This window comes from Amia ocellicauda, chromosome 4 (assembly GCF_036373705.1).
Source record: "Amia ocellicauda isolate fAmiCal2 chromosome 4, fAmiCal2.hap1, whole genome shotgun sequence".
In the NCBI taxonomy this organism is placed as follows: Eukaryota; Metazoa; Chordata; class Actinopteri; order Amiiformes; family Amiidae; genus Amia; species Amia ocellicauda.
This window is the reverse complement of record NC_089853.1, coordinates 13,956,252-13,972,828: the sequence shown is the minus strand read 5'-3', so window position 1 is coordinate 13,972,828 and position 16,577 is coordinate 13,956,252. Positions and strand designations below refer to the sequence as shown.

General features: G+C 38.8%; 1 protein-coding gene across 1 annotated transcript in view; it reads right to left on the bottom strand.

Moving 5' to 3' along the window:
- Positions 1–517: 517 nt before the first annotated feature.
- syt12 (synaptotagmin XII) overlaps positions 518–16,577 on the bottom strand; it is a 63,908-nt gene continuing 47,848 nt past the window's right edge. Inside the window, exons 7-8 of the mRNA XM_066701033.1 lie at positions 6,408–6,541; positions 518–2,059 (exon numbers count right to left, since the gene is read on the bottom strand). Coding sequence (XP_066557130.1) covers positions 1,886–2,059; positions 6,408–6,541 — 308 coding nt within the window. The 3' untranslated portion in view covers positions 518–1,885. The remainder of the gene's footprint in view (positions 2,060–6,407; positions 6,542–16,577) is intronic.

The window sequence follows — 16,577 nt, the reverse complement described above, 5'->3', positions numbered from 1 at the left end:
ATTTCAGTCAAAGTTGCTCTTCTATCAGCTTGAATCAGTCGGCCCATTCTCCTCTGACCTCTAGCATCAACAAGGCATTTTCGCCCACAGGACTGCCGCATACTGGATGTTTTTCCCTTTTCACACCATTCTTTGTAAACCCTAGAAATGGTTGTGCGTGAAAATCCCAGTAACTGAGCAGATTGTGAAATACTCAGACCGGCCCGTCTGGCACCAACAACCATGCCATGCTCAAAATTGCTTAAATCACCTTTCTTTCCCATTCAGACATTCAGTTTGGAGTTCAGGAGATTGTCTTGACCAGGACCACACCCCTAAATGCATTGAAGCAACTGCCATGTGATTGGTTGGTTAGATAATTGCATTAATGAGAAATTGAACAGGTGTTCCTAATAATCCTTTAGGTGAGTGTATACTGTGCCATGAAAGAGAATACCACACATTTTACAGCAAAAGCACATAAAGCTACATTTGTAAATAATAAAATAACAATATAAAATCATGATAAATGACTATATTCTTGCTGCAAATATTTGTTTTTATTTAAAAGAATATTCAACAGAATATTTTTATGGCACATTCAATAAAAGATTATTTTGTAAAATAGTCATGCACTGAAAAACTATCAATATTGTCTAGTTCACAAAATGTGAAAATGCACACACTGAAAATATTGCTTCTGTCACGGTAGATTTGGCACAAGATGAAAAGTAGAAAAATCAAAACAAAGTTTAATGATGGACTCGATTTACAATATTAATAATTTCTGCTCCAGGCTGCATAGTTAAGGGCTATGACTATGACCATGGTGAAAAAAACAAATGTATAATAATAATACAGGTATTTATCACATATCTACCAAGATTACTTGCAATAATAATAATAATAATAATAATAATAATAATAATAATAATAATAATAATAATAATAATAATATCATTATCAACTATAGTTTTCTACTTTTCAAATTGAAGTTATTATGAACAAAACATTAATAAACAAATAAAACAGTTAAATGTCCTGAATGAATAGTATTATGTTTATCATAATAAATGAGTGTCAGCTTTCAATGTATAAGTGACTCCAGGCAGTTAATTACCCCTTTAATTGCTTTACTCTTAACTGTTTTCTATTACACTGTACTCAAACTAAAAAAACATTTCAGTTTCAATTTAAACATTTAAACTGCTGCACTTTTGTCTGTAAAGTACTGTCTCCATGACTTTGCTAATAAGGATCTCAGAGGTAATAAACATAATTAAATCAGTAGGCCTCTGCTTGTCTTTAAGGATGTGGTTTAAAAACATAATTTAAAACATATTTTTGCAAACTATTGTACCTCTCGAGTAGGCTATAGGCTAGTATTCCTTTGAAACAGTATTTTTTGAGACCATTTGATTCTAGTAATGCACAGTTTGAAATGCATCACTTTATATCTATATTTAAAGGAAATATAATTGGGTACCACTCGAGATTCATGGACACTTGGAAATCCTCATTCTGTTTAAAAGCAATTTTGTGCAGAGTGCTTACACATCATTAGCGATAACACAAAGTGTATTTTACAGCCTGGATTTGGAAAATAAACCAATACAAATGTTTAGGTTTATTATTACTCCTCAATCTTAAAAGGTTTTTAAGTCTAATACATACAAGGTCCTGTTAAATAAACATCCTGTATAAAACTATTATACCTTCCACATGTTCTGTGTAATTATTATACCATAATATATACAGCTAGTTCCAAAAGATAATAAAAGTGTAGATATTTGAAGTTTTTTGAAAAAATATTTTTGCTTTTCTCAATACCCAAAACAAAGTTTCATTGTTAGACTTTTAGGCACCATGCAAAAATATTTATACGTTTAGTGAAATCGAACAGGAGTTAATTTCTTCGCAGTGGGTGCCACATTGAAACTGGCTTCCTTAAGGTCGCTAGCATTTGATTCCAATGTGTAATTCCCATTCCACTGGCTTCTGGCCCAATTATCACATGTCCAATGTTTTCGCCCCGGCCATCTTCACAGCACTCAGCCACCGTGACTCTGAGAGACAGGTCCTGCAGAAACAGTAAACAAGAAACTGTCTCAAAGAAGTTCTCTGATTCAGACCAATGTCAACACTGTAACTTTAATAACTATGACTGAGTGTATATTATGAGACGACAACATGAGGAAAACACAAACATAAAGACAGCAAAAAAAGTGTTTCTGAAAAAAGTGTCAAATAAGTCTGGAAGTAAGTGCAAAAGCTGTCACAGGTGAAATCATACTTACTGCAATTGTGAATCATTTACTCTTTACTTTGTTTAAAAAGTAATTTGATGTCAATACATACTTGTAAATGTGAAATGCATTAAATACATATTTCTTCACAAAATGTTACTCTTTCGTGATTTTAAAATATATTACACAAAAATATTTTAATCCAGCATTAAAACATGCTATTTAGTATTTTGTACAATGTTTAAAATATCAACTAGCATTTAGTAAAACTGTACTGAATTAGCATTAGTAAGGCTTTAGAAAGAGAGTTTTAATTTGGAGACCTTTATTGAAACTTTGTCAATTTTCGCTCAGAGAAGGTTAAGGCCTAAACCAAATCTACCTGCAAGCTGTAAACTTAAAAACCTCTACCCAGTTGTGTTTTGATTGATAAGCAGTAGAATTATTATTACAAGTTTGTAATTTGTGATTCACAAATCACATTTTATTCTTTGTTTTAATCAATTTAAATGATTTTAGTATGAGCAGGTTATAAGACTATATGGCTTAGACTGTGTAACTGTCAGAAGTATGATAGGTGAATGTTTTTATGCTCACCTGCCATACTATTGACTAGCATTTCTCAGCGTAAAACAGTCTTAGACGTGGTCAGGAGGTATTACACCTGTGACCAATACAACCAAAAAGAAGTTATTGAATGTTCGATAAAGATCAAATGTATAATTTATAACATAGCAGCAAATGTTTTAAATGCATAGTACAGAAGAACAGTTTTTATGAAGGATTGAATGCATTATTAATGCATCTCAGACAAATGTGAAAAATTGCAACAAAGTTTACTACTGTACAAGAGCTAAAAGGGCACAGTCTGTACTTGAAGTAGTCAGGAGTGGTTTTTGTGCACCCCTGAGGGTTTTTTAACAAGAATAATGAGCAAAATGTCTTGTCTTGCTTTCTGTCTAAGGAGCTCAATTGAAACATCAAATTTAGCTAACTTTAGAGCTACTTGAAGTCAGTTTTGTAATTTTCTCTATGATGTGATAAACAGGAACGTTGGTTTTTGTAATTGTTTGTGGTTTCTCACGTTGTGAGGCAAGTGTTTCAAATACATTTTACTGTCTTTCTTATAAGTTTAAACACAATGCATATTAAATTATAATAGGTTACTATATGACAGTACAATACATACTCAAAAACTAAGCAGTTGCTGGAATTTAACATTTTAAATTAACTTTTTGAACTAAGGGCAGGATTAAAATCACAAATGTTCACGCTGTGAGTCGCTGGCAGAAGCATTAGCGCATGTCTGCAAATGTAAATCGCGCTGCTAAACTATCGCGATATTAAATCTGACCCGATTTGCGCCGCAAAACGACCTTCTCGCAGCTCCTTTCTGGCACAATGCGAGAGAGTAAATCACAGTTTTCACAGCCACTACTACACAACAACACCACTGTACTCAGTCTCGCTTTCATGTTTAGTTAGATGCAATTTTCTTAATTATTTAATGTTTACCCCATGATGTACAGTTGTGTAGTTTGCTATTAGCGGCTGGTTAAAGTTGTAGTTAATCCCGCCCAACAATACAGTGGGAGTGGTTACATTTTCTCTGTATGAAATCAATAAAATAACTGCAAGAAACAACCTGAAAATGCTCTCGCAGGTCCTCTAGTTTTAGACAACTCCGAAGTTGTTTAAAGCCTCTCGTGGTTATGCCACAATGTAAAGAAAGCCCATTCAGCATAGGTTTGCATAGGCGCTGCTCCATGGGTTTATTCACACTCTGTGTGTTCAATGGAAATACCTGCTTATTGCTACAGTAACCTCAATACAGGTGTACGGTGCGCATCACAAATTAGATGTTAAGCCCAACATCCACACAAATGAAATATTGCCTATTGTTCTTGCACAGAGAGAAAATATGTTGATATGGAATATCATTTTATATTATGTTTTGTTCAGCAATGTGTCAGTGTTCGTTTCAGTTATATTGTTTTACAAATTTGTTCATTACTTTGTTTAATTCACTCGTTAGTTTATTCTGCTCTTGTTTTCGTTCAATGTTCTCAAAACTCTTTTGTCTTAAAAAATGTTTCTTTCTGATAACAGATCTTTCATGGGAGTAGCAGCCTACTATTGAGTAAATATTAAACCTCACTCACTACAATGTGATGTATATTCATCCATGATACATTTGGCATTAGTTTATAAAGTTATAAAGTTCCTTTCAATTTTAAAATGAGAAAATGCACTCACCAGTTGACAAACATCTTATTCCAGATGGGGTATATCCAACAGAAGGGCAAATGTAATGCCGGCCAGTATCCGTTTATATAGGTTAGCATACATATTCTTGTTAAAATATATCAGGATAACAGCAGTTGAGTTAAGCATTCACTGTTGTTACATCCAGATACCGCCTAGAAATCTGTTTAAGCATACTGTCTTACAGTGTATCTATACCCTAGAACCACATAAAGTAATGCACTAACCATAGATTGAATGTGTATTTGAATGTATGCATTTTGTAATCGAAGTTCGGACATATCAGTACAGATTTTCAATAATTCATGCATCTCTCTATATATATATATGGGATTGAAGGCGACTTTTAAGAGACAAACACTGCATCGAGTGACACTGCTGTCAAAGCAGCTGTACTGTAAACATACAGTATAATTGCTATTATGAATATTTACACGAATAGGTAAAGCATATGGAGACTATATATATATATATATATATATATATATATATATATATATATAATGTTACAGACATGGTTGCCTAACTTGCGAGCCAGTACACATCCAGTGTATGACATTTGTCCACTGCACCATTGGGTGGATAAAACAAACAAACAAATGAGAAAAAACATCTGCTAAAGGCAAAATTGCACAACGTATATTTAGGATTGGAAGAAAGTATAATCTTAGACAAATATGAACTATCTATACAGTTAGTTATCTAGTAGTGGGTGGTCAACGTTTTGCCTTTATCCCAGGCACAGTATACAAAGTGGAAGTGATAACTATACATGTAACATTGACACACACACACAATACACATTTAGACAATGGTACAAGTGTAAATATAGCTGAGTAACACAATCATACATTTAACATGTATGTGTAAACATTGAACACTGGTTTGTGCATTACATATTTTGTCAGTGTGGACATTACAAAGTACACACATTCTTTGGAGAAAATATAGGATAAGTACTGCCATTTGTGACACTGTACAAATAGGTTGAACTTTATTGCCTCTTACAGTAGATGGCATCAAGCGATATTAAAATTGTGTACTTTGTACTGATGTACACATCACTGTTTAGTTTCAAGCGATGATAATAAAAACTGCAATAGGTGTTTATATCACAACACTATGTCCTAGGCTGGGATTAAACACTTCAACACACGCAATAGAAATTTACACAACTGTACACAGTTGCAGTTTAATTTCTGGTCGCTAGTTTCTTCTAATTATAAATGTAAGCACTATATGTGCAGTTGTATGGACACATCAGCATTGATCCACCCACTAATAGATAATGCCTGAATAAGGGCATCTGCCAATAAATAATAATAATAATAATAACTACACAGCTGTCATCAATGGCATCTTCGGTTTTTATATTAAATGTTTTTCTTCTCATATTTGTAACAGCTAAAACGTACAGGCTTATAGTTTTGTATCAGTGGGGAAATTACTGATTTACAACACGGAGCACCAGGTTTCTGTGTTTATATCCCTTTATGCGCCTCACTGTCTCTAGCCGGACAAGTTGCGGCTTCTGCCCTCAGGTTTCTCTTCAATAACAGACACTGTGATTGGCTCGCAGTGACTCTCGTGCTCTCGGAAACATCTTGAAAGCCACGCCGGCAAAACATGTTTCCTTCCCGTTTGCAAGTCCTCATATTTTAGATTTAATTCAGCAAGAAGCTGTGCTGCGAGATTCCCTCCTGCGACTCTTCTGCATAATTTCATGTTCACACCTTGCGAACATTTTTGATTTAATCCTGCCCCTAAGTCACATGCACATATGCACTGTACATTTTCCATTTCCACTTTACAGAGAAATATAGATTAGCCTACATTCCACAAAATCCCCTACCAAAGATTATACACAAACAAAAAGATTGTGTTCTTTTGGGATTTCCAGAGTGCTTTTTTTCTTACCTGCAATACGATGGCGGGTACAGAAAAAATCATGGCCTCGTTGAAGATTGGATTTGTATCGTCTCTCTTCACAGCTGTCTTCTTCTTGCTAATTTTCCTACCATCTTGAAGGAGGTAAACTTTGACAAACGGATCTGTAAATGTTACAAAAAATAAGTGAAAAGGTCATGTCATTTTAATGAAAATAAATAACTATAATTGAAAGCAAACATCTGAGATGTGTATGCATAGGGAATATTGTTTAAAAATATGTATTTTAGAATTGAAACGGGGTGACAATTGTACTGAAGCACTGCCGTATTGTGCTACTGTACTGTGCTATAGTTCAACCTTGATACCCAGATGAACAGGGTCTGATAAGAACCACTTTACCAAAAATGTAAGCCCCCTAATATAAAACATTACACATACCTATTTTGTTAGTGATCAATATTGTTAGGTTATAGAAATTAATATTTGGATGAATGACATTGTTTTGTGGTAAGAGAAAGTTCTAGACTGTTCTTTATTTCTTTTCTCTATGGATTGTATCCTATTACTTTCTATAACAGAAGCTATCAGACTTCAAACATAATCAACAAGTGGGTTTGGCTTTAGCTCAATTGACTTGTATAAGGAAAAAGCAAGAATTCTCTTTATACATATATATATTGGACAGCTTAGTTGAGGAGAGATTCTTCAAGCTTGGTCAAAACCTATAAGAATAAAGTTCAGTCCTGTGTAGAGAACTGATGTTGACTGATGTCCCCCTGCAGCAGCTGTGCCCCCCTGCCTGATGTGCCCGCGGTGCGTGCCGCTACAGCTGCTTGATCATGTGAATGACAGGGAAGAGTGGCAGAGTGACGTCCTCGGGCTCCCTCCCCCTCTTCTGAGTCATCATTAGCCCCCTCCCCGCCACACTGTCGGCGACTGAGGTCCGGCTCCACGGACAGCACGATTAGGCCATTCATGCTTTGTACAGCAGGCAACACATGCAGCGCAACAGGTGCTGCCCCCCCCCACATCATGACGCTCCACCGCTGGCCCACACCCAGGGTGCAGCAGAAGCAGGCCTGGTGGACTTCCTGTGGGTCAACTCCACCATCGCCGCCGCGCTCATCTCCCTACCTCCACTGTCTGCAGAGCCACATGACGTAGCCTACCCCAACAGGCATTGTCACGTCACGGAGACGCTGCTCCAAAGAGCGTCCCCATCCATGCTCAAAGTGTATCTGGCGGTGTATCTCCGCATGTCATGTCCGGATTGATGGCGAGCCCCCTGGGTCTCATTTCCTGGCTGTGCAGTTTTTAAAGGGAGCTCGACGGCTGCGGCCTCCTTGCACCCCTTCACTGCCCGCATGGTGTCTTGATGTAGTGCTGCTAGTAGTAGACTTTCCCAAGCCCCATTTGAGCCACTGAACTCAGCTGAGGTGAAGCTAGTGTTACTTAAGACAATCACCTCTGTAAAACCCGTAAGCGAGTTAGATGCCCTGCCCATACACCCAGCGTGTGTCCGTTTTGCGGGAGATGGCTCCAGGGTCATGCTACGGCTTAACCCTGCGTTCCTCCCAAAAGTGCTGTCTCCTTTCCATGTCAACAGGCCTATTGAGTTGATGGCTTTTTCATCCTCCTCCCTTCGCTTCGGAGGAAGAGAATCGGCTTCACCTGCCCTCGGACCAATTGTTTGTGTTGCATGGAGCGTGGACACACCGCCAGGCACTTTCAAGGCAGCGCCTCTCGCATTGGATTGTGGACACCATTACCATGGCCTACGAGTCCACTGGGACCCCGGTGCCTGATCACCTGGTGGCTCACTCAACTCGAGGCGTTGCCAGCTGCAGCTTGGGCTTCGCCGCTTACACTTGCCCATTTCTACAGGTGGGACATGACAGGACCGGTCCCTTCCATTGGGAACCTGGTGTTGGCTGCAGTTGAGCTCTGGTACCCCATGGGCTCTGGCTCCTGATTTCCTCTCCCAGTCTGCCCCTAAGCGCATCCTGATGGAGCTATTGAACCGTGTCTTCCTTTCCACTGGACTATGCGTTCCAGTCGAGCACCCACATGAGCTGCTCCTGGACTTGCTGACAGCCCTGTCGATGTGTTCCCAGGGTCTGTGATGCGGCCTATACAGTGAGGGAAAAAAGTATTTGATCCCCTGCTGATTTTGTAAGTTTGCCCACTGACAAAGAAATGATCAGTCTATAATTTTAATGGTAGGTGTATTTTAACAGTGAGAGATAGAATAACAACAAAAAAATCCAGAAAAACGCATTTCAAAAGTTATAAATTGATTTGCATGTTAATGAGGGAAATAAGCATTTGATCCCCTATCAATCAGCAAGATTTCTGGCTCCCAGGTGTCTTTTATACAAGTAATGATTTGAGATTAGGAGCACTCTCTTAAAGGGAGTGCTCCTAATCTCAGCTCGTTACCTGTATAAAAGACACCTGTCCACAGAAGCAATCAATCAATCACATTCCAAACTCTCCACCATGGCCAAGACCAAAGAGCTGTCCAAGGATGTCAGGGAAAAGATTGTAGACCTACACAAGGCTGGAATGGGCTACAAGACCATCACCAAGCAGCTTGGTGAAAAGGTGACAACAGTTGGTGCAATTATTCGCAAATGGAAGAAACACAAAATAACTGTCAGTCTCCCTTGGTCTGGGGCTCCATGCAAGATCTCAACTCGTGGAGTTTCAATGATCATGAGAACGGTGAGGAATCAGCCCAGAACTACACAGGAGGATCTTGTTAATGATCTCAAGGCAGCTGGGACCATAGTCACCAAGAAAACAATTGGTAACACACTATGCTGTGAAGGACTGAAATCCTGCAGCGCCCGCAAGGTCCCCCTGATCAAGAAAGCACATGTACAGGCCCGTCTGAAGTTTGCCAATGAACATCTGAATGATTCAGAGGAGAACTGGGTGAAAGTGTTGTGGTCAGATGAGACCAAAATCGAGCTCTTTGGCATCAACTCAACTCGCCGTGTTTGGAGGAGGAGGAATGACCCGAAGAACACCATCCCCACCGTCAAACATGGAGGTGGAAACATTATGCTTTGGGGGTGTTTTTCTGCTAAGGGGACAGGACAACTGCACCGCATCAAAGGGACGATGGACGGGGCCATGTACCGTCAAATCTTGGGTGAGAACCTCCTTCCCTCAGCCAGGGCATTGAAAATGGGTCGTGGATGGGTATTCCAGCATGACAATGTACCAAAACACACAGCCAAGGCAACAAAGGAGTGGCTCAAGAAGAAGCACATTAAGGTCCTGGAGTGGCCTAGCCAGTCTCCAGACCTTAATCCCATAGAAAATCTGTGGAGGGAGCTGAAGGTTCGAGTTGCCAAACGTCAGCCTCGAAACTTTAATGACTTGGAGAGGATCTGCAAAGAGGAGTGGGACAAAATCCCTCCTGAGATGTGTGCAAACCTGGTGGCCAACTACAAGAAACGTCTGACCTCTGTGATTGCCAACAAGGGTTTTGCCACCAAGTACTAAGTCGAAGGGGTCAAATACTTATTTCCCTCATTTACATGCAAATCAATTTATAACTTTTTTGAAAAGGTTTTTCTGGATTTTTTTGTTGTTATTCTGTCTCTCACTGTTAAAATACACCTACCATTAAAATTATAGACTGATCATTTCTTTGTCAGTGGGCAAACGTACAAAATCAGGAGGGGATCAAATACTTTTTTCCCTCACTGTAGGTACATTGCCTTACGAGGCTGCCCTGTATATAGTTCCTTCATTATTGTACTGTGTTGCAGTCCTTCGGTGCTGTGTAAACAGCAGGACTGTGGCTCTGCTCTAGCTTGTGTAGACTGGAGCTCAATGCCACTGTTCCCAGCTGATGGCGCTCAAGTTGTTCTCGCTGCCTTGCTGTTTATATAGTTCCTTGGTCAGCAGGTCTGTGGCCGCTCTGGCTGTGTGCCATAGAGCAAGAGAGCCCTGCTGCTGTCCTCAGTGGTAAGCACTTCAACAGGCTCTCGTGTTCTGCTGTGTATATAGTTAATTTGTCAGCACAGTAGAGGTAATGTTGCCCTGCGTTAGCTGGTCTAATCAGCAGGCATCAACTGCTCCTGTGTTCCACGGGTGGCGCATGAGTTGGTTCCTGCGCCCCGTGGTGTATATAGTTTGTTTGTACGACATTTTAAGTTGTTAGCACAGTGGAGCTCTCTGCTCCATACTGTTTAGTTGAATAGGATGCTCCTGTGCTGTGCGGAGGCAGCATGAATGTTCCTGCTGCCATGCTATACATATTGTTGGTTTTCAGCTCGGCCACTCTGTTGACTAGCCGGCTGTGTATTGTGTTGTGTTTCAGTGGGTCTGTGGCCCCTCTCCTGTTGGATCAGGGGTCCACTGCCATGATAATGCACGGAGGCCACACAAGTTGCTTGATTGCCTGTGCCAGATATTGTGCAAGTAGATTACGGCCTTGATATTGTAAGCGGAAGGTGTAAGAGTTTACCTGTGTAGCCCCACTTGTATATGCTGATTCTAGACAGTTCACGGTAAGAGCGTGACTGCAGTCCTCGCTCCAAAGCGGCCCAGGTGTGGCCCTAAGGGGCCCCTGGGATTACTGTCTGGAGTTGTGTTGCCGAGGACCCCTAGCGGTACACCTCGGGGCAGGCTCCCTTATCAGCTCACTGCCTCCTCCCTTGCGACATTTTTGTTATACAGTAACCTGTCCCCCTTGGGCAGTGCTTCCAACTTGAAAGACAACAATAGGTTGCGGATGAAACCCTGGTTATCTGAAAAAGGAAGCACTGCCCAAGGGTTGCAAGGTCGCGTGGGAGTCCTAGCTCACGGCAAAAGCAGATGAACCTGCGCTGACGTCACATTTTATAGAACAGGAAGTGGGAAGGGACCTGTTCTGAGTGACGAGCGCAAGGCCAATGGCAGCTTTGATAGAGTGACGTTTTCGATCGTGTTCCTACGGAAGTGCACAGAAGACCCTCCCCCTTGAGCAGTGCTTCCCATTTCAGATAACCAGGGTTGCATTCGTAACCTATCGTTTTGAGAAGCCATCTAATGATAACCGCCCCCTCCAAATAAAATACCCAACAACCTACAGCTAGGAATTGTTCACAGTCCTCTCTCCATCACGACCCACGATGGAGTCTGAAACACATCAGCTAACAGCTAGCCATCAAATATCCTAGTGAACATTCAGAAATGAAGTATTATATCGGAAAAGTAGGGTATTTGTATATTTATGTTAAGTGTTTAAAGTTTTAGGTTACACAATAGAAAAAATAAAACACTGTGTGAACAAGGTCACTGTCTCACTGTGCTACGGTACTGTGCTATAGTTCAACCCTGATATGTAGAAGAACAGGGTCTGATAAGAACCAGTTTTCACCATCAATTTGGGCTTCATACAGTGAGGGAAAAAAGTATTTGATCCCCTGCTGATTTTGTATGTTTGTCCACTGACAAAGAAATGATCAGTCTATAATTTTAATGGTAGGTGTATTTTAACAGTGAGAGACAGAGTAACAACAAAAAAATCCAGAAAAACGCATTTCAAAAAAGTTATAAATTGATTTGCATGTTAATGAGGGAAATAAGTATTTGACCCCTTCGACTTAGTACTTGGTGGCAAAACCCTTGTTGGCAATCACAGAGGTCAGACGTTTCTTGTAGTTGGCCACCAGGTTTGCACACATCTCAGGAGGCATTTTGTCCCACTCCTCTTTGCAGATCCTCTCCAAGTCATTTATATATATATATATATATATATATATATATATATATATATATATATATACACTCACCTAAAGGATTATTAGGAACACCTGTTCAATTTCTCATTAATGCAATTATCTAACCAACCAATCACATGGCAGTTGCTTCAATGCATTTAGGGGTGTGGTCCTGGTCAAGACAATCTCCTGAACTCCAAACTGAATGTCTGAATGGGAAAGAAAGGTGATTTAAGCAATTTTGAGCGTGGCATGGTTGTTGGTGCCAGACGGGCCGGTCTGAGTATTTCACAATCTGCTCAGTTACTGGGATTTTCACGCACAACCATTTCTAGGGTTTACAAAGAATGGTGTGAAAAGGGAAAAACATCCAGTATGCGGCAGTCCTGTGGGCGAAAATGCCTTGTTGATGCTAGAGGTCAGAGGAGAATGGGCCGACTGATTCAAGCTGATAGAAGAGCAACTTTGACTGAAATAACCACTCGTTACAACCGAGGTATGCAGCAAAGCATTTGTGAAGCCACAACACGTACAACCTTGAGGCGGATGGGCTACAACAGCAGAAGACCCCACCGGGTACCACTCATCTCCACTACAAATAGGAAAAAGAGGCTACAATTTGCTCAAGCTCACCAAAATTGGACAGTTGAAGACTGGAAAAATGTTGCCTGGTCTGATGAGTCTCGATTTCTGTTGAGACATTTAGATGGTAGAGTCAGAATTTGGCGTAAACAGAATGAGAACATGGATCCATCATGCCTTGTTACCACTGTGCAGGCTGGTGGTGGTGGTGTAATGGTGTGGGGGATGTTTTCTTGGCACACTTTAGGCCCCTTAGTGCCAATTGGGCATCGTTTAAATGCCACGGCCTACCTGAGCATTGTTTCGGACCATGTCCATTCCTTTATGACCAACATGTACCCATCCTCTGATGGCTACTTCCAGCAGGATAATGCACCATGTCACAAAGGTCGAATCATTTCAAATTGGTTTCTTGAACATGACAATGAGTTCACTGTACTAAACTGGCCCCCACAGTCACCAGATCTCAACCCAATAGAGCATCTTTGGGATGTGGTGGAACGGGAGCTTCGTGCCCTGGATGTGCATCCCACAAATCTCCATCAACTGCAAGATGCTATCCTATCAATATGGGCCAACATTTCTAAAGAATGCTTTCAGCACCTTGTTGAATCAATGCCACGTAGAATTAAGGCAGTTCTGAAGGCGAAAGGGGGTCAAACACAGTATTAGTATGGTGTTCCTAATAATCCTTTAGGTGAGTGTATATATATTGTTTATAACACTGATTAGAGGATAGATCAACTTGGGGCTTTATATGGACAGGAAGACATGCTGGAATGATAACAAGTTTTATTTTAAGAACATATAAGCCAGGATAAGCAGTTTTGAAGATGGATGGATGGATAATATTATAACCAAGATGTGTATAATTTGGATGTGGATCTCATAAACAGAAGAGATTCATCCTCTAAATCTCAATAATTCAAGTCCTACTTTACTGCTTCTTCAAGCAAGGCTTTCTTTTAAATTACACTGCAAAGAATCTAGACGGCACCTTTTATGTTTATTCCATCATGCAGACTCGTTTTGTCATTTTGCATTTCAAGATAAGAGAGTCTGCAAAATAAAAATGGCTTTGAAGTTGCAGTAATTCTGTACACACTTTTGAGTTATAACAGATTCAGTCAAGTAAACACTCCGATTGAATTTAAAAGATTTAAGTGCTTCAGAATTTGTAAAACAAAATGTAAAGTATGCTTTCTGTGTCCAAACGAAAATTAATTTTGATGAGGGCACTTCCTGCTAATTAATCTTGTCTGTAAAAAGGGTGACCTACAAAGGCAAAAAGTCCCTGTGGGTCACAGCTGAAAGATTACAATGAGGAATTCATGTGGTGCTATTACTCCTACTATTACTTTAACGCATTCCAATTTAACACACTGTCAAGATGAGAAGTGGTATGGAAAAAAATGAAATATTTTGAATAGTGTGTAGAACAAAGAAGCTATCAAAATGTCCTGATGAACATTTGAGTACTTCATTCAGGCCAGCTGAGTTCACTATATACCTCAATCACAGAATCAAACTGAATCTTTTAAGATCCCAGGATATTGCATTAAAATGTTGTCTTGGCAATGTATTCTATGTTAAAATGATTACAGCTACAGCTAAAATGACTGCCATTGTGTGTTTGTTTTTTTCTTAGCTGTAATATATATATATATATATATATATATATATATATATATATATATATATATATATATATATATATATATATATATATAGATAGATAGATAGATAGATAGATTACATATTGATCTATTAAATTATATATAGATTTTATTGATCTATTGCAATGTTTTTCTTCCCAGACTCTCAACATCACATTCAGGAACCCAAAAAAGGAGTTTAGATTCCAAAATGTTGGTGTTGCTTTAAGAACCTTAGGAACGAGTCCCCCAATAGTTGTGAAACACTTTGGATTTCAAATCTCCCTACTGGTAAATTAACTGCCCTTAAAAGTTGGATTTTTGCCAGTTTTACCATGTTTAGGCCCAAATGTGAGGGAGCTCAGAAAAGCAATCACAGATATGTGGATATATATATCCACTGCAATACCCGTGCTGGGTGAATGACAACAGATGCTATGGATGTTGAGAGTTGCGTGCCTGATGTTGAAAGATAGTCGGGTTTTTCAGGTGACAACAATGCAGGAGCTTCAAACTCGAAAATTGGTCTTTATATTTTTACCTACTGTAAATGGTGAAAAGTGAAAACCAACTGGCCCGGCTACCAAACTGTAATATTGAAGCTGCAAAGACATTTAAAACATTCTCAAATGCAACAAAAACAACATGTGAAAAACCATAACGATTTAATTTAATTTATATTTGTTAGGCTATAGTATCGTTTAGGTAGTCATTGAACCCTGATAATATGGAGTATTCCAGCATGCACTGAAACAGTACATTTATATAATAATTATGTATAAATATATCGATCTATATATAACATTGTTAACATAAATATTAGCTTTTAACGGGAGAGTCTACGCTTAATGTAGAAAATGCTTAACGTGGCTGTACATAAAATGTAACCATTATATTCAATCCACAAATTACAAGACAAGCAAATTACAAGCTGATGTTGTTTACTATATTGGGCTTAACGTGAAGTTTATATTGATTGTTCAGTCAAATTGGTTATTGACAATAATTATTATCTTGTAAGTACTACTCGGTCGTAAACAACTTTTTCTAAGCTTAGTTATTTCAAAAGCTGTGTTGCAACATGCAAACGTTTGGATATATCCTTGGTACTTAATCCATAATTAAAAACCTATCAGAGCTTACTGTTATTAATAAATAAATGTTTACATCGTGAGAGGTGATAGAACGAGTTTAAAAAAAGTAATCGGATGTTGGAGTTTAAATACCTAATTTACAGATGATCAGGGCTATTGCTCAAAACGGTAACAAATGTATGTATTTAAACTCATTTTGTAGATCAATCCTACAATTATTTTACCAGTATATAAATAGCAGTAGTAGATTGATAAGTATTTGTGGTGTATTTATTAATGTATTAAATATTTGTAATGTACCTAGTAATCGGGTAGGCTGACGTTACATGAAGATGTTAAACTCCTCCCCCGGCACAGCTTGGCCCGGGGCCAGCCCTAGGAGCAGGGCCAAAAAATCACGGCCTGGTTCCGGGTCAGCTCGACAAAAGTGCTAGTGGGTAACGAGCCAAGCCGCGCCACCCTGGTTCCAGGCACAGCTCGTATATGCCACTGGAAAAGGGGTAAAAGTGACATAGTATGCTGCCAGTATGGTATGCTTCTACCAACATATATAAAACAATTATATTACAAACTGTGATAATTGTCATTTAATAACTGGTAATAACTAATTAAAAAAAAAAAAAAATGTATTTCACTTAAAGTCTGAAAACCTGAATTAAAATTAAGCTGAAATTGAAACAAAACCAGTGTATTTATTAATGTAAGGTGTAGTGTAGTCACTGTACACTTGCATCATTGCAATACATATTTTCAGTTGAAATACAATTTTTCAAAGCTTCTTTGGTTTTTGTTCAATATAGGCTATGAATCAAACTAAATTCCCACATTAACATTTGCTTTTACTTTCTTGTGATTGTGTAATTTTTCTGACAAAGCTAAAATGAAAATGCTTAATAGAATAAACAAATTGAAAATATGCTAGGATAGCAACTGCACAATAAAACATGGAGTTTTACAGAATGTGCAATTGCTTGCAGTACAGCATACTTTACACATGGATACATATAAAAGTTAATTCATGCATACAAGATGTATACTTCTCTTATTTTGATATTATTCTGGAAAGCTCTAAAATATTAAATTAAATAGCTTTGTTAACATTTATTTATTTATTTATTTATTTATTTATATATAACATAGAGAAAA